This window comes from Bombus vosnesenskii, unplaced genomic scaffold (assembly GCF_011952255.1).
Source record: "Bombus vosnesenskii isolate JDL3184/JDL3185 unplaced genomic scaffold, Bvos_JDL3184-5_v1.1 scf7180000013265, whole genome shotgun sequence".
NCBI lineage: Eukaryota > Metazoa > Arthropoda > Insecta > Hymenoptera > Apidae > Bombus > Bombus vosnesenskii.
This window is the reverse complement of record NW_022882925.1, coordinates 1,501,370-1,520,986: the sequence shown is the minus strand read 5'-3', so window position 1 is coordinate 1,520,986 and position 19,617 is coordinate 1,501,370. Positions and strand designations below refer to the sequence as shown.

Here is a 19,617-nt window from a genome sequence, read left to right as displayed (position 1 = left end):
GATTCTGTACACGCGTGTACGACTAGGTCGAAAATGTGACACCAGGAACCTGGCACGGTTCGTTTTCGTGTATGAAACTATTAAAAGCCGACAATTAGGGCTGTGGCTGGGCTTAAATTGTACTTTAGGGCGGAAAGCCGATATCGTCGTTGTTGCTTATAAATTTCATTCTTATCTTGAGATCACTTTATTTTCTTTACCCTATAATGACGATCCGACGGTTGACAAAATCGTCACGAGAAAAACGGAAAAGGGGAGGAAGCTTTATATGTATCGCAACCACAAATATCATTTTATTCATACGGAAACAGAGTATGAATTTTATGAACCGTGTTTATTGGAGTTGTCTTAAGCAACGAGCCTAAATTGCCTAATGAAATAAGCACATAAAGATCATTGGAATCGATAATCACATTTTTCTTGGCTTCTTTATTGTAATGTCACTTTATGGCTGGAAAGACATAAAGTAGCAAACATAAAATAGCTAAAAGTAGAAATAACACGTAAGGTAGATATATAAGAAACAAAGTATATACATATAGTTGACGTTATGTAAAAATCAAAGGTACAGCTATTAAACTCATATTGTATTTGTTGAAAGAAAGGTTGGAAGTTTCATATTCGAAGGAGAAGAAGTTTATTACTATAAAAGTTTGATTACATATTTATAGCATATTCCTAAATAGTAATATGATTTTTTATCGGTTAGTGTTCTCTTGGTTTATTGAAATCATTGAAAAGTAGAGTTTCTCCTTGTTTATTTATTTATCAACAAAAGAGATTCATTAGTAAAAAAAGAAGAAGAGAAAGAAAATTATACAAGTATGAGATACTGAATAGTCTATAAAACGACAGTAAAGTGAACGCACAACCTTGTTGCAATAACCCGTCCAATCCTAACTAGATATGATCTATGATCTTAAAAAGAACTGTCCAGGCTATGTGACATAAAAACGTGTTTTTTTCTCCCTCTCTTTCTCTCTGAATTTTTAGGGAGGAGCGAAGGGAAAAGTAGGTCAGAGAGCTTTTCAAGGTCTGAATCTATTCGACCATGGTACGTCGCCTGCTCGATGAATCACCGATTCCATTGGAATTTATGAATTTGTACGCTTGTTGGCTTTTCCTCGTGATAATCCGCTTTTCGACTCCGTTAATCGCGAGAGGGAAACGCCAGCTAATGTCGACAAGCTGAGTCAGATTTCCTCGAAATTCTTACCACTTTGGCGCCAAACGTCGACTCGAACTTTCAAACTAAATTTTTGGTGAATTCCAGGGCTTAGTCGCGTGATGAAATAACCTTGCGGACGAAAGTAGTTCTCCTATTTCCTTTTCTTTGAAATCGATTTTACGTTCGTTCTGGCAAATGTTTAAATTAATACGGAGATTACAGACGAACAATGTGTTATCAATCAATCGCATCTTACCAAACTTGTCTTATTATTTGACATTTGAAGTTAAATACGAGGTTGTTTGAAAAGTTTGTAGCGTTTTTGTTACAAACATCTATTATATAATGAAACTATTGAACAAATACTGTTTTCGTTTGGACTCAAAAGAGAATGAAAGAAAAGTTTCAAGAATTTGTTAATAAAATAGTACCCAAGAAATTTGGAATCTTAAAAAAGAACTTTGTATTTTTGCTGCTGTAATAATTAGTCTTGAAGACAGCCACCAGTTTTTAGTCGACTAACATTCGTATTAATAAACACCTACGCTTCTGAATATCAAATCTGCTTTCCTTCCTCTTCCTATAAACACAATTTAAACATTGGAGTCGCCTTGAATCGACTTTCTTTCGTTTTAGTCTTTCACGACAAACAATTCGAACCTACATGAAGAAGATAGCGGTAATTCCGGCCAGTCAACAACAGAATGCACGCGTTTCCGTGTTTCTTTCCTCTTCTTTTTATTTTTTCGCTGCTCTTTCCTGTCGTTTACGAGCGCCATACCTGTTCATAATAACGAGAATACGTGTGCTGCCGCGCGATAAATTCGTGCAGAAACTTTGGGCTGTTGCCAGGATGGATATTTAAAATTCTCCGCGGTTCTCCACGAGCCCTCAGCTTTTTTTCACCGCGATGGACGAAGGGAAGGCATCGCGGATGCCATGGACGTTAATGCACGGGTTCATCAAGTCGGTTGCCAATCCAACCGATTGCTATAATTACCATTGCGTCGAATGCATTATTCACGATTTGCTGTCGGGGCCGCGATTATGAATAATTTCACGTCATCGAGCACCTTATCAGCGAATATGTCGCGTCCTTTGCCGGCAACCGTGTTCGTGTAACGCTTCTTGTGTGAAAATTCTTGTGTGAAATGCACCAGCCGAATACACGATTCGTTACTTAGCTTCAATTTACCGTTGCAACCGTATGCACTTTTAATTTCGTCGCAAGAATACCTTCGAGTTTTAGAACGATCCGATTCTCAAGCGTTAGGGCGTGGATGAAGGAACGTAGGGGCGCCAGGTTGGACTAGATTATGTATGAGGGGTGAAATCTAATTTGGAGCAGAGACGATTGTGCTTAGATTCGATTGGCTGCGTTTCCACGCGTACTCTGGTATTGATAGATACGGAAATCATTAGGCAGAGATTAATACAGGTGTTTGACAATGGAATTTAGCCAATTTATCCAATAACGAAACCATTCCTTCTTTCGGCAAATATAAAGTTTATAGGGGCTACAAGCAACCTTTAAAGTTAATTAATTAATCACGATCCTGATGAAATCGCGATGTGAGAAAGAGGCATGACAAAATTCGGGAACATCTAATCAATCTTAATCAATTTTAATATTTTCCATCTTCCAAGCGTATTTGATCGTTGAATTTTTAAAGTGTATTTTCTTTACTTATTTCCCAATTATCAGAGTCGTTTCGTGTAGCAAGAAGAATGTTTTCGTAATACTTAAAAAAATGTGGAAAGTATAAAGAAGAAGGACCTAAAAATAATTAAGGAACAAAGTAGCAACCTTTGCATTTTTCGTATACCCTCACGGTCGATCCTTTTTGGCTGGGTCTCGTTAACTTTTAACGAAATGCATACCCTTACTCAGTCGCCTATGCAAACAAAAGCACGCTCTAGTACATCTTGGGGCTAATTAAGCCCGTGGTTTCCGAGTAAATATTTTCATAAGACGGATCACTTAAAATTCTTTCTTAGAGAGTTAGAGCGGCAAACCGGAAGTTTCACGACATCACGGAGGATCCCGTAATCAGAAGCCATCGTCGAAAATAAAACGAAGGTGAATCAGAAAGCGGACCCAATAAATGTTCAAGAAAATTTCATCAATTTTAGTTAAATGTCGAAAATATTGTCTCGTAAATTCATACTAATTACTATTTTGATATTTAGATAAATAATTTTCATACTTGGTGATACAGAGCTATAATTTAATATGTTTTTCATAATTAGCGCAGAGCATGTGTACATGTTTCAAATAGATTGGAAATGGAACATGAAATGTCATAAAGAAATCGAATAACTGTTATTGCATCTCTCGATTCTTTAATGATAGATGATTCATTAATAGATAATATATAGGATAATGTATAATAATAAATAACAATATATGATGCATAATATATAACAATTGGCTATATTATAGTAATATCATATTAGGTGGCACGAGTGTATTAATCATTCACAAACATGAACTCAAAATACGCACGAAAGCTATTTCCATTCGCGTGAATTATATATGTATGCGCATAAGGATTGCCTAGCGTAGTTTTCCTAATAGAAAAGTCATCGTCTCAACCTCGATACCTTTTTGAGTTGAGTTGATTGTCATTTGCTTGGGAACGAATACCTCGACACACGATTCGAACGCTACGAACAATTCCATTTGCAATTGCGAGACGACGCGATACTCGTGAAAGAAGTGAAAATAAACTCGAACACTGTTCCCAGTTAACCCATTTGCGTACTAAGTTCTTCAAACTGGTCCCAAATATTGCCAATATGATCGTAATAATCGTGTCTCGTTAAAGTGGCAATGAGATTTCAAAATGTTTTATACGACACGTAGAATATACACATAAAAGTTATCTATGGAAAGCGTTAAAACGTATGAGATTCTTGGACGAGTTCTTGGCTCTTCGTGAGAACCAAATAATGACGTATTACTACGTGATGGATGGATTATTTGTTTCTCAGGATGTTTCGTGGGAAGAAAAGCAGAGATCATTAGCATTGCCATGTTTCTTCTCGTCGCCACGATTCGCGAATTTTCGATCTGTAACACGTTCCGATTCGTTCGCGAGACGATTCCTAGAAATTGATGCGATGCCACGTATCTGAGGAGGTTATTTTTCATCGTCGATGTTGATCGAATCGTATATGAATCGAACACCAATCGAATGGTCCTGGAATTTTCGCGGAAATCTTAATTCGTTCGTGTCGCGTGCAAAACACGCGTCTACGACGCGTGGCATCTGTGATTTAACGTAGACCACATGTGTCGCTGAAATATCTTTCGAAATTGAGTACTGGCCTAGGCACCATTCAAATTAGTGTTATAAATACGTGTGATATTTCGCTGGAAGGGGATCGTTTCGCACATTCCTACGTTACTCGGAAAATTGTTTATAGCTCTTGGAATATTCGCGTCGTCTGGGTTACTTTTTCGCGACAGATCGTTAACACTTGCTCAATGGCGCATTCTATTAATAGGCTTGTGAGCTTTGTCTTAAAACGCCTTTCGTATTATCTTTCCCATTACGAAAACAAAGAGAAGAGATTGGTTTGACCAATTGACGTGTCTTGTAATTTTCAGTTCAAGCGATTCTCCAATGTCTGTGAAAATAATTTTAACGGTTTACCGAATGATTTTACAGTTTTATGAAAATCTTCTTAAAACATCCTCCATATCGTCCCTGTAATTTAGAAAAGAGAAAGAAGAAACAGGTATAACTATAACCAATTGTTGTTTCGTAACTTCTTGTACAAGTCTTTTTAGCACGCTTACGGTGACGATCTTAACGATTTCCTGAATTCTATCTACGTTAAATTCCGCTGATTCTTTCGTAGCTTTATAAAGATTTTCTTAAGATATCTCCTGCTTTTCTTAGGCTTATAAGGGTCTTAAGACAGCTTTCATATTATTCTTCCGATTTAAAGAGGCTAAAAGGAAGACGAAGAAGAAGGAGATGTCAGTTTAGTCAGTCGGTGTGTTGTATTTTCAGTGCAAGCCTTTCTAGAACGCTTATGGAAATAATTACCACGGCTAGTGCAAGCGACGCGCAATTTTCGCCCCTAGGGAGTTCTTTGAGCGTCCAGCTGTGCGGTTTATTGTTTTTCATTTGCTCGATGCTGTGCAGTCGATTCGCGGGTTCTTTGAAGATATCTCCCTTCATTTTCACGACTCACTCGTCGGTGTATCTGCAACGTCGCGTTCAAATAGCCGTTTAATCGCGTCGTTTTAACCAAAATTAAACGTAGACCGTGATTTCATACAGGATATCATTCAACAATCGCCGATATGATTGCTTTTCTTAATGCGAGAATTTGCCATCGAAGAATAATACCTTCGAATTCGATAGCGCGAATCCACGCGATGAAAATAAACCATGATCGAGCTTGAAATTTCCCAGAGACCTTCATACGATTACGCCCCAGTATCGAGGAGCCTGAGAATTCAATAATTTCCACCAAAATCTAATCCTATTTTCAAGGTATGGAAATCTATCTTCCGTGTATAATCCGCGTGTTATCCTAGAAACGAGATACCAATCTAATTTTCCTTCGGACTCGAAATATTCATCAGCCACGCCGGTTAAACTTTTAAACGATTACTGCGAGCAGCGAAATAACTCGCAAAAATTGGTGTATGCAATATTATCGTTAAACGTGGGTATAGTGATTTAGATATTGTTTTATCGAGGCATAAAAGTTGTTTCAGAATAATAGATACTTTATAGAAGCTTGCAACAAATTGCAAAATTTCTATAGTTTAGAACAAAAATTATTTGAAATTCTTTTTAATAACTACGATGTTAGGAAACGCACACAAGAGTTCGCGATTTAAATTATCCGAGAAAGAGATTGCAAATGAAACGTTGTACTGGCCCAACGTTGATTCTTGATACTTGAAAAACATGCAACGTAGCACTGTGTTGTTGCTTATCAAACGTAGATATTCCTTCTTTTTATAGTATTTCCTTGCACATTCCAATATAAGAATTTCTTATTTCGTTTCCTTAGTTTTCATGTGTACATGCAATCTGTCTTTTCTTCGCGTTAATCTTATAATCGATATTTGTATACCTACACGATAACATTGAATAGATAAATTTTGATGACCTACCCCTTAAGGAATCAAACTCGACCATTTTTGGACTTGCTAGATCTCTTCATCCTATGCCCTTAATAAGATTGATGGTTTCGAGAGCAGCTGTAGGTTTCATCCACCATGACGCAGTCCCTCGAAATATTCCAATGCGTTGAGTTACGAGCTGCAAAATCTTAGATTGTCGTTCTTTCGCGGAACTTCTATTTTCTTCGGCGACACGAGGCGCAAGTGCGTTCTTGGCACGGAAGGCCTGCTGCATACTTCACCGGAATCCCCGGTGGACATCGGTTTAAAGAAACCGTGCAGAAACGATGACTAACGTCGCCAGGAGGGCCACGAGAGCAAAGAAGAAAGCAGCGCGGGAGGAAAGTTACCAAATCCCCATTCACTTCCTCGACGACGATTCCAATCTCATAATTCAATGACTCGTTCCACTTTCCTGATTTCCAAGCGGTGTATACCCATGCGTTACGCGCGCCCTGGCTAACGTAAACAAAATATCGACGCAGATTTTCCGCTTGGTCGTGCGATATTTGTTCTGTAGGCAATCGTATATTTAAGGCCCCATCGCTCTTACAAGCTTCCTTCCACCTTGTTTCTCGCCGCAAAAACCATTGAGACATATTTCAGCTTGAAAAGATTTACAACAAGTTAAGGAGACAGTCGTTTCATACGAGTGAGATAAAATTACTGGTGAAATTTGACAAGTTACCAGCTTGTAGCATTTGTAACATTTTGGCGAAACGTTATAAAATCATAAAGCTCAATGTAAATTCAACGTAACGAAAAGATTTATAACGAATTGGGAGCAAGGACGTTTTACATAATTGAACTAACGTTAATAATTACCGGTATTAATATACATTTTAATCAGACTTTAGGATTGTTACAATTATAAAATTCAACCTGTAAGCTCTACCGACGACGAGTCATTAATAAACGAAAACAGTGGTTGATGCGTCTGTAAACAGTCTGCATAAATATTTACGTACAGCCTACTAACATTATTAATTAGTAAATTAACGTTGCAAGGGTTCGTTTCCAAACTTTCGTCATTCTCACACGCTTCGACCTTATTTTGCAAACGCAATTTTCATTAAAACACTTTTGAGCACAGAAAGATCGAAACCAGGTTGGGAAACGCGAAGAAAGCTTTAAATAAAAATCTCAGAGGGATCAGGTTGAGATATACACACTCTCAAAATTAGCCTGGAACTACAAACACGTCAACCTTGCTCCAACGACGTTGTAATTCAACTTCCCTGGTTCTAGCACAATATCGACAGGTTGGTGGCGTTCTTCCGCCTTTTTTCGCTTTCCTTTTTCTTATCCTCCGCGCTCTGTTGTGGCCGAAGAGAAAACCTGTTCGACCTGGGTCACAGACGGATCACGGGCCAGTTCTATGTTTATATATAGGATGTTTAAATCGAACCGCGTGAGCGGATTTAACTTTAACGCGACGACAAGGTCGCTCCAGCTTGTCACAACATTTGCTTGTGGGCTAGCGTGACTACATCGTATTTTCGGGTTTTCGGCTATAAGACGAATCGGCCGACTCGGCTTTATCGTTCAAGGACGGTTCAGTGAGATAAATCGAGAATCATCGCGGAGTGTATCGATGCCGTGGATCGACCATACGCAAACTGTAATCCGTTCTGTTGAATGCAGCCACGAGTTAACAGACGATCAACGGGGGCGATCGTGGAACCTCTTGGAAGTTTGCTTTGTTAGCTTGTTACGTATCGCTACCGAAGAAAGCTGCGTGTTTTCTCCAGTTCTTCGCCGACTTTCGCTGATGCATAGCGATTCGTGAAAGTGCCGGAATGGATTACTTAACCTTAACCCTTTCTGAATGCTTTGTGTGGTTTGTATGAGATATTCTGGAATTTTGTTACGAGTTTCCTGTGATATAAAGTACCGTGGTTGTATATTGGTAAAATTTAAAAGGAATTCTAAAATGCATAGCAATTCATTACATTTTGTATTGTGTACTGTGGTGAGTTATGGATATTACAATTGTACAGAATGATTCACATAACTTGTTCACCTCGTAAGGTATGCGTTTTATAAAGGGAAAAAATGTTTTATAGAGAAATTGCACGTTATGCTTCTTTTTCGTAAACAACCGAGATATGAAGTTGTAAATTTTTGTTAATAAAATTCATAAAAGATTATCGGTGATAAATATTCAAATATTTTCATGGATCACTACGCACATGTTAGACTGCATAAAAAGAACATTCAACGATAAATTGTTGCGATACTTCAAGTAGTATATCTCGATTGAAACGTATTAATTTGTTAAAAGGAAGTAACGCGTTTAAAAGGGCGATAAATAATAATCGATTTAATAATAAATAATGTAACTACGTGTAACGTGGAGGGACATTAAAGGCGACCCCATGGAGATAAGAATAACGCTGCTTTTCTATCCATAAATACGAAACATTGATTTATAGTTGTCAGATTGGATAATTTAACATGCGTCATATGGCGTTTACCGCAACTCTAAATCCTCGTATTGTCGTGGCGGAAACAAAACTCGCAGTAAGTTCCAATTCCGTATATTTATAACCGACCGAGTGGCTATGTAAACGTGAAATGTCGTTTGTTACGATAGAATTGGTACACGGTGCCAGTTTCTGCTCTCCGATTTTATAGAAATTTCGCTAGAAATTAAGATAGCGTTCCTTAAGAACATTCTTTTGAGAAAATCGCATCTATGCTTCGCGCTATAACTTCAATAGGGAAGATCGAAAGGAAATTTTAAGATATCTGCACGATGATATTCTTTTGAGACTTTTCTAACATTAATTAACATTAATTCACATTAATTAACATTAATTCTTTATAGATGTAAATCGCAGATGAACGATTGCGAATCGATGTTTCACGTTCGATTTTGGCATACTTTCAACATTCACCATAATTGCGCCCTTTCATAAAAATTCATAATTTTCCACTGTTACTTTCTCTTCGTAAAACAAATAGTCTTTAATCCAAACGTATTCGTTTAACACTTTTTTCAGATTTAAGTTTTCTAGTTTACATTACAGCGGAAGACTTAAGAATCGATTCGTTAGAAATATTCTACAAGCTCATCGATAAGTATCTCTTCCAAATCTTCTCCAATTTAGGTTCGTCTTTTTTATTTGTAAATTGTGGAATACCCCGTAACTATACCATTTTCAGAAACGCTCGATTAACACTTTCACTTATCACTTACTCTACGAACTTTATCTTACAAACGATCGCAAGCATTTGTTCTCGGTTCTTGAAAACGGATGTATATCTATGCTCATGGAACAGAAGAAATTGAGGGCCGTGATCAGTTTAGCGACTCGAAAAGATAAGAGAGCCGAGGCGGTCAGTATTTTGGAACAAACGGATAGCAAAGTAGTTCTCGCGGCTAAGTGACATCCTTGGCAAAGGGCCCAGCCCTGCGAGCCTGTCTCAGATGCGAACTCGGCAAAATCTATTTCTAGTTCGGCCGATAAACTCGCCACAGCGAATGAGATTCGTAAAAAGAACCCACGCGTCTCGTTTGTCCCTAGTCTATCCACGATTCGCACTTGTTTTCTCGTAGGGTTTCACGCCGCCTAATCGCGCGGTCAGATTGTACAGCCTTCTAAAACGATTCCGTTTGAAAATTCCTTTGATCGTGTCGTGATACATTCCCGGATAGCCCTGAGAGTCACCGGAAGCGCAAACCCACGGAAAATGATCGTGAATCCTCGTTACTGTTTCCACAAACCGAGAATTAATGAATACAATTTGTGGAATTTGACTATTTTAATATCGTACAGTTGTGAAATTCGAGAATCTTCGGCTACCGAAGGATTTGAAAACTGAAAGATCTAAAAATTCTAGACTTCTAGAGTTCCCCTAAGATCCAAAAGTTCAAAAGCTCTAAAGTTTCAAAGTTTGGAAATTTGAAAATTCCAAAGTTTCAAACTTGCAAAATTCGAAACTTTTAAACGTTTAGAATTAAAAAATTCGAAAGCTCGATCATTGCATCGGAATATTAGACAGGAGATAGATAGACCAGATAGAAGACCAGAATACTGATTGTTACGATGATCGTGCAACGTCAAAAATGGAAAAAAATTCTCTCTCTCGATTGCCATTGATTGATTTTTGCCTTGATTTCCTAACAAATATAAAAGCACCAAAAAATGATCGACGATTAATCTTTGTGGTCGAGCTATGCTTTGTTGCTAGTCTGATTGCGGGCGGTATAGTGAAAAGGAGTATTAATCATGGTTAAACTACTGTACGCGAAGCTGCCACTTCCAACACCGCTCACTATTAGCCAGTAATTACTATCGATCAATCAGAATCACAGAACGAAACGATATTGATTCTCTAGTACAAGAAAACTGCAAATATTGTTGTGTTAACGTTCTAATTATTTCTACGAATATGTTTGTTAAACATTTCGATGAAATTATCTCGTGCGGAAATTAACGAGATTTTCTGATACGATAAATGAATTGGAAGTCAGATAATCGAATGCAAAGACATTTATAAACATTGTTACGTTTATCCATCGAATCAGCATCATTCGTGACAAATATTTAATGACAGACGAAGGACGCTTTAAGCCACGCTATTAATTAACAAGTAATAGTAAAACAGCTTTTATTCGCTGCTCTCTTAGATAGTCAATTCTTACGCGAGTTTTCATAATTGCTAGCACTTTAGTCGAATTATCGTGCTACGAAATTAATACCTGAGGAACGGTAGTAGCGGAGGCTGTACGAGAAAATGAAAATGAAACGGATGAATTTGCATGTTAACGGGATAGTTTAAATCATTTCTTTGACACCATGGAACCAGAGTTTTAATCTTGCTTCGCGTTACAAAATACGCGGTTGTTTCGCTGCGGGAAACTGCAAAATTTAACGCGCGTTTTATATCATACATGTTCTCTTTAAACCGTACGCGCTCGCTTTAAATCCCGAGCTACACGTTAAACAAATAAAATAACACTTGTAAATATGGCAAATTTTTCATATTTTCGATATTCAGGTCATTGATACTAATGAAAGCGATATTACAAAGATCTTTCTCATTTTTGGTAGCCCTTTGGTAGTCCACTTAATTTCCTACTTTAAATTCTCCACTATTAAACAAATAACTGCAATAGAAAATATACATCGCTCCCCAACCGTTTAATACCTAAAATAGCATTATCACAAGAAATGTTTATCCCAGCCGAAATATTCTCCTTCGATTCTTCCACTCAATTTCTCGTGACATTTTATCCCTCTGTCCGAAACATTCAAACATACCCGTCGTTTGCTCCAACTTGTATCTATCGATTTCACAAGTTTTCTCTACCTTTTGATCCGCCTGTCCGATTCTACGAGCCATTTGCTCCTAAATATCACGGCATTTATCCATTGCACGTGCGTCAACGCGATTCGATTCATAAGCCGACGTTGGATCACGTGCGCCGCGTTGCATCCGGAACCGATGATTTCGCCCGTCGATGTTTAAACAGGCTGTCGATGGTCACGTAATATTCGTGATAATTTCATCCAGCACGTTCCCCCTGGCGTTGGTCAACAATGCCACGGGCCGCGCGTTCCTGCGCATTTTCAATTTTCCTTCATTAAACGCGACTGTCCTTCGCAGAATGCTTAAGCATCGAACGGGGACGAGACGAGGGTGAACCGATGGTAGCCGTGGCACGCGGTGCAATTCGACCGTTCTCGAGGCTGACATTTCTCTTGGATTCTGGTACGACGTCTGGTACTCTTGCGACGCACTTGAAAATCGTCGCCTTCGAATTCGCGCGCCCTCGAATCTACCCCGCCACGGGGAATTTCGACCATCGTTAGGAACCGCTATTGTACCGTGAGGGGTTGCTACACCCTAAATTCAACTCCGTCCCCCTTATTTTCGCTGTGGAATTTTCTGTCTCCTTTTTCATCCTTATAAGACAAATTTATTTGTGTTTATTGGGATTACGCGAATCATTGTTGTTTATCAGGATGTATAATACATAGGGTGGGACGCGTAATAGTTTGAAGAAACGACGTTTCAAATGAAAGTTGGCGAGATTAGTTCTTTTGTAGGATTTGTAGAGGACGTGTTATTGTTATGGTTAAAATCGTTTTTTAAAATGGAACTGTATCATGTATTTCTTTCTGCGCGTTTAGATTCTTTGGAACATTCTGCGTCAAAAAGTATTCACGTATTACGATATTTAAAGAGATCAACAATTCGTGAGATAATTTAAATTAAAAAGTGAGATGCTTCGTATAAAAATCTGCAATATATCACGAATTATTGATTTTGTTGACATTGCACCTGTACGCATTGTTGGACAGAATGTTCCGAGGAATCGATCTATTAAAGAGAACAACGGAAGTTTCGTATAAAAAATATCTAACCCGAACTCATAGAAGCAAGCTGCTGCTTTCTCAGAATTTAGTATTAATCGTGTACTTAAGCAATAAAATTGAGAAATTGAGAAAATCTGATATTGATCGATTTGCTTTCTCAAATAAATGTCAATATGGTCGACATCTTCTATTATTATAAATTGCAAGTTCGAGTTCTCATTTTTTATTAACGTACCTCAAAACTTCGGCGAATTAACTTTCATCTCATTCCGCTGCAACGGTTAAGCGTGAACATCTTCCTCGGCGTCTTCGATTTAATAACCAGCTATAATGGAACAAACGGAGTACAGATCAAAAGAACACACACAGACAGGAATTCTGAAGTTGCGAAATTGCGAAGCTGCATGTACCCATTGCGACCTTCGTCCTAAATCCGGCATCAGTCTTAGAGTGTACACCATAAAATATTTTCGTACCAACCATTAAGTTTGTCTGCTGCGGATGTCGTAAGCCTCGGTTAATTCGCCTCGTTTCTAACTCAGCCACACTTTTTGGACGTTTTTCGAGTATACCTCAAAGGGGCTCTTCTCGGGTAAATTTGCACGTGCAATGCTAAATCTGGCACTTGCGGCCACTCACGCTCGCTTTCACATCTTTCGTCTGCAATACGATTTATCAAAAAATATATACATATCGTTCACAAAGAATGTTCAAGAATCTATTACAATCGTTGACAAAAATAATAACGAGCGATTAAAATATTTTTATCAACGTTAAATTTTTAAACATCCAGTTGATCGTATCGTCTAATATTTACATCTAAAGAGATGAAATTGTTCTTCAATTTTTACACGAAGATTTTAATGTTCATTGGAGTCGTGGGAATCACTATAGTTTACCGAGATGTACTATGAATCGATACTTATTTTTAGGAAAATAAGCTTGAAAGGTGCTACCGCTCGATAGAGCGGCAGTCTCTTCCTCTCTCTTTGCGCGAGTCTCCAGTTCGTTGAACATCCAAGGGTTGAAAACATTTGGTAAATTTACTTCTTTAATGGTTCTCGTCAAATTTGTTTCCGTTTCCATGCACGGATATCGTGCGCGATCGCCAAAAGCCTGTACTTCGATTGTTTCGAATAACGTACACCGCTTGTAAATACTTTGGATCGACGGAATGTTAAGGGATGCGAAACAATCAGGGACGTCGACGGGGAATAAAGCGCGGACGTTACTTCGTGAACAAAAAACCGACTGCACATTGCACGTCGTATCGATCTGTATACTCCTATTGCTCTTTTCTTGCCCTGCTTTGCAAATTCTATTCGAACTGCTGTCTCTTTATTAAGCCATCGAGGATTAAATAATGAAATAACGCGGCAAAATTACGCGAGGTTATCAGAAATTGTAGGTAACACAGTAATAGGTACAGTAAAATGCTACGAGAAGCATTCAATAATCCTCTTACTTTAATTCATTTTTAATTTTATGATTCTAGAAGTTCCTGAACTACACAGTGACTCGATTATGACTTTTTACAAAATTTTTTTAGAATGATCGAAATAAGATAAATTTCAAGGACTAAAAAAGCTGTCAACTATGTGAATGACTTAAATAACATCGTCGGAGGACAAATGAGGAAATACAATATAGTATTTCGTAAAAATTAAATGCTATCGTGTAGTATATTTGTATACTAAGATATACGTATGTAATTCTAGTGACAATTAACGTGTTCATCGATCAAATAGGAGAAGAATAATATAAAGAACCTATGTCTTCGAAAAGGCTATTTTTCTTTCTATAAGACTTTTACTAAACTCCCTACGATTAAAACGTAAAATCGCGACGCATTTCGAAAACACCCATGATAATAACTTACTTCGTTCCGTTCTTACATGTTTATGGTTTCCTTTCAACGAAAATCCCTGAATTTTCCGACGTTCTCCTACGCGATTCCCTCCTACTGTGCCTCTTAATTTTGAAGAATCGGCGACCTATAAATACGTGTACATATATTCAGAATCATTCGTTCCCGTTAGCCTGTCTATCTTTTCTCTCAGTTCTTAACAAGAAAAGTTAATTTCGGACATACTCGGAAGACATGCCAACCACGCATTCTAATGAGCCGATGAAACTTCACTGTGACCGAGGCTCTCTCGTTGTTTTCCCATTCCAACAATCCTGAATTTATTTTAAAGTGCTATGTATTCCTCCCACTATCATGTCTTAACAAATATTCGATATTTTCGACACAAAAGCGTGGTACGTGTTTCTAAGAAACTATCTCGATGCCACGTGTATTCATTCCACTCCAAAATTAATATATTTTCGTCTTCTGTTTCCATATATTATATTTGTAATGATGTTAATACTATTAACATATTAGATTGAGGAATAAATGGGTTCATGTTTACAAAAAAAAAGTACATCAAATGTTACTACCTCTGTGTAAAGTCTATCTAATTGAAGGGTAATTTATTTATCATATTTCTCTATGAATACACAGTAGCTACAGAAATTATTGGTACATATCTTTATTTTTCGAGGAAGCGCTCTTTTTATCAGACTCTACACGTTTCATTTTTATAGTATCAAATTTTCTTAGGTATATAAAAATAATACTAAATGGTACGAAGTCTAATATACTTGAATCTAATTAATTAATACTGCATCAAAATTGATGATTTATATTTCAGCTTCTCGGAAGATTATTTAATTAATATTATGAGCTAAATTAAAAAAGAATAATATTCTCACTGGATGCTGCCAATTGCTATTTTTATATACGTTATAATTCATAGAGTTGGTTAACTTGACTTGTAAGCGAATCATTCATGGGCGGCTCCCAGTGAATTCAGACAGACATCGATTAATTCGTAGCATCTGTTAATTAATGTCTTTCTCTTGTTCTTTGCAGATCGAAGTTTTTTAGTGGCCAACGCTCAACAGGGACTATGTCACATAATATATTGCTCGGACGGTTTCTGCCGGCTGACGGGGTTTTCGAGGGCGGAAGTGATGCAGAGGCCAGCGATCTGCGATTTCCTTCATGGGCCAATGACGTCGCCCCATGCGGTCGCAGCCCTCCGCGACGCCCTCGCCGCCGGCGTCGAAAAACATTTCGAGATCCTTTACTACAGGAAAGACGGTGAGTCAACCCACTCGTCAATTTGTTCATAATTAATTGCACCGTGGAAATTGATACCTTCTAGCATATCATCGTTCCATCGATGGAATGTATAATACAGTCCTCGATATCGACTTTGTCGTAATTTTTATTCATTTCTCAAAAGAATCGAAAGCTTTCTGATTTACTAGTTCCTTTGATGTCGCTACGAGACCTCGTTCTAGGGATGAATGCTTCTCGTTCTATTTACCAAAGCCATTTTTTATTTATCAGCTCAGCAAGGTAAATAATTCATGCGAATAATTTGATCACTGGCCTTGGAATTTATTCGACGTTACAGATTTTAGAGCATTCCAATGCAAAGAATAATTTTTATTTAAGCTTTCACGATCTGAGCAATATTCAACTCTGTCAGGAATGGAAATTCACCTTGGTATATGTTTTCTGAATTAATAATTAAGAAAGTTAAACAAGTGGGATTAAACGTCTTTATTCGGATAGTTGACGAAGAGTAGAGCAATTATTAGTTACAGTGGTTATAAATATTGATGTTACGATGATACGAGGAAATGAGGAAACGAGTAACGGATTCTTCCTCGAATACGAGCGTGAACATTATAAGATTTCGTGGAGTGCGAGCCAGGAACTTAAGGTGCAAACTGGCAATATTTCCTCAAGTTGAAGCTTCGTAGAAAACGGGATACCGGACATCCTGAATTCCTATCCGGTGTGTCGACTAGTCCCGTCTTGGCAAACCCTATTAACTTCCTACGGACATTGTTTCTTGGATCTGTACTTTTGCCAAGTGTTCTATTAGAAACGTTCTAGCATTTTCTCGATTCTTCGTTACCTGAAATACGAATCGATACTTGCGCTGACCTATCGTGAAAAATCTGACGAAGAACGGAGAGCACAACTAGCTTTATAAATTCGCGAGCTATAGTTCCTAAGAGAAGTTCATATGTTCATTGTATCCAACATCTGACCTGTTTCATTTCAGGTATAATTAATCTCTTGTATTTCTTAGAATTTCAATGTTACTTTTTAGAAGATGCTAAAATATTATAGTCGATGGAAATTATTTTTCGAAATTATATACTGACTCACAAAAGTTGGCGGTATTGAAATATTAATTCAATGATAGGTTCTGCGTGCTTTAACTTCGCGCTGAGCAGCTGTAAAGTTCCCTTTAAAGTACTTTGCGTCAATCCTGGAAACTTCTTGTTGTCAGTGCTATTAACCGCCTCCCCTACTGACTCACTTCGTAACAATCATTACCGCTATGCTATACCACGTTTTATAACCCATTTCTTCAGCGAACTTTATCAGTTCAATAATTCCTTTTACTAGAATGTATTTCGGACTGTATGTGTGCTGATCGAACACGAAATGCTACCGATTTACGTCGTCTAAATAATGATTAAGGACACTTGTCACTTGAAGTTTCCTTTTTTTCATCGATTACAAGGGACTTGGAATTTTTTCATGCGTTATGTTTGATAACTAAAATAATTAACTTGAAATTTTGAAATAATTTACTTCTTTACCAAACATCTACAAAAAATTATTTTAGAAAAATACAAGAGATAAGTTTGCTTTGGTATTTTTGTGCAGAGGAACTATACCACTTTTTCAGAATCTTGCACATACATTTACGATTCTAAAAAAATTAAGCTTTAAATAATTTGATGACAAGACTATTTCCAATAGTTTTTAAGTGACAGCCTCTCACTCCTTTGAACGAGACTTTCAATGATTTTATTAGACGGCTTTATCGACAAGAAGTAATTTACATATTTGGCTGATGATCGTGATTTTCTGGACAGGAATCGTAGCACCGGCCTTTTCGCAGGTTGTAAGAACCGTTCCGTTATTTAGAGCGGGAAAATTGAATTTATTCGCGGGTGGATGGTTGGCTGGAACTCGATTTTGCCGTAGTGTCTGACCTTAGGCGCGGCGAGATCAATAGTCACTACTGTATAATTTATCATAGTCGTGGCACGAAGTCTGTTAGGCCATCCGAATGCTCATGGTTCGGTCCCCTCGGACTTGAGATTCGAACTTTCGTATGCTATGAACCTAACCGCATCATTCTCATTTAAACAAAATTGCTTTTTTCAAATTAGAAATATCCGTGTTCCTTGTTTTCCATCTTGCAATGTGACAAGATTTATGCAACCGTCGTGTCATAGAAAATTTTCCAATTTAGTAAAGTGGACTCTGCTTCTTTCAACGGTATTTTTCAAATGGCGATTTGTCATCCTTTCCAAAGCAAACTTGTACGTGAAACACATCTCTAAATTTATATTATAAATCTCATAAAAAAAGAACTATTCCTCTTATTTTTTATATACCGGTTGCTTTGCAGAAAGTTGTGTGAGATTGTCAAATTTAAGACATAGAGCTGATTCTGTTCTTTTATTAAAATTTCGAAATATCACTCAGTCCATGCCAAGAATCCAATTTTGAAAAAAAATGTTCTTCTCCTTTTATTTAAATATCCACGTCTTCTGTATCCAAATTTTTGGAATGTCATTAGATCTGCATAAGTATGTAAGGCGAATATTTCTAATTTAGGAAAATAGACCTGATTCCGTGCTTTCTCATCGATATGTTATGGTATATCCCAGCTATCGTTCTACGATACCTGGCAAAGAACTGGCACGTAAAAGGTCTCGAATTTTTGCGATACAACAACGAGAAAGCAACGCGAAAATAGGATACACACGTAGCCTACGTACGACGTGGCACAAAGGAAAACGAAAGAAAGGTGCTAGCGTGAAAGAGCTGAAAGGCTGAAAGTAGTCTACTCCGACCACCTGCAGCCGCCTCTGGATGGTCTATTATAGTACGTCATGTTTCCACTGAATCTGCAAGTTACACGTTATGGATTTCCACGTTTCATGAAACGAACACCCATTGTTCTCTCTTATTTCGCTCGATGAAAGATCGTCAGAAATATCGATCGCGGGTTATGAAAATCAATCGTTCGTTTGCACAACCTCAACGGAAGATTATATTGACCGCCGCTCTTTGACTCTGTAATGAGGTGAACGATGATGATGTAGAAAGATGTAGATCTCTCTGACTGTGTTGCAGCGAAGAACATAATTCAGCTAATTACTGTAACTTTTGTATATATCGTTTTATTACAACAAACAGACGCAACAGAAATATTTTGTACAAATAAAGCTGACACGAATAATCGTCGAAGATGACTTAAAAAATTTCTTAATATTGCGAATATCTTTTTCATTTATCTTTAACAAGAAACATTCGTTGATTCAATTTAGCGCAATGTTTTTAACAATGAGATTTTTTAATACGTTTAGGCATACTTTGCACCAGATTTTGACAATAGTTGGAATGAGTTCCATCCTGTTGCTTTTTAATTCTCTTTCGTAATTGAAGAATCGATGTCGGAGACTCATAAGAGTCTCTTACCTTTTGTTTTAGAAACCCTCTACAGATTTCTCAATGGGATTGAGATTAATACTCTGCGCGTGCCATTTTGGTAGAGAGAATTTGTCCGTTCCGAGCCAATTCTCTGTACTTTCCGCTGTGTATTTAGACTCTCGATCGTGTTAGAATATAGTCATTTCTCGAGGAAACAATAGATTTTCAACTATATCTGTGTCTATATCTATCTGTAAATTGTCCTGCGAAATATCTTTACATGTGTATTGATTCGTTAATACATTCTGTTAGATACGATCTTACTTATACAACACGCAACAACAGTGAATCGATGAATATTTTATTGACATTCGCAATTTTAGAAAGTTATTTTAAATTACTTTCAATTATTAATACCATCACTACATACATATTTATCTTTCTT

The 19,617-nt window shown here is 37.5% G+C and overlaps 1 protein-coding gene across 8 annotated transcripts in view; it reads left to right on the top strand.

Moving 5' to 3' along the window:
* LOC117243392 (potassium voltage-gated channel subfamily H member 6) overlaps positions 1-19,617 on the top strand; it is a 142,404-nt gene that overhangs the window by 6,004 nt on the left and 116,783 nt on the right. For all 8 annotated transcript variants that reach the window (XM_033510831.1, XM_033510838.1, XM_033510835.1 and 5 more), the window contains exon 2: positions 15,567-15,797. In XM_033510831.1, the coding sequence (XP_033366722.1) occupies positions 15,567-15,797 (231 nt within the window). The remainder of the gene's footprint in view (positions 1-15,566; positions 15,798-19,617) is intronic.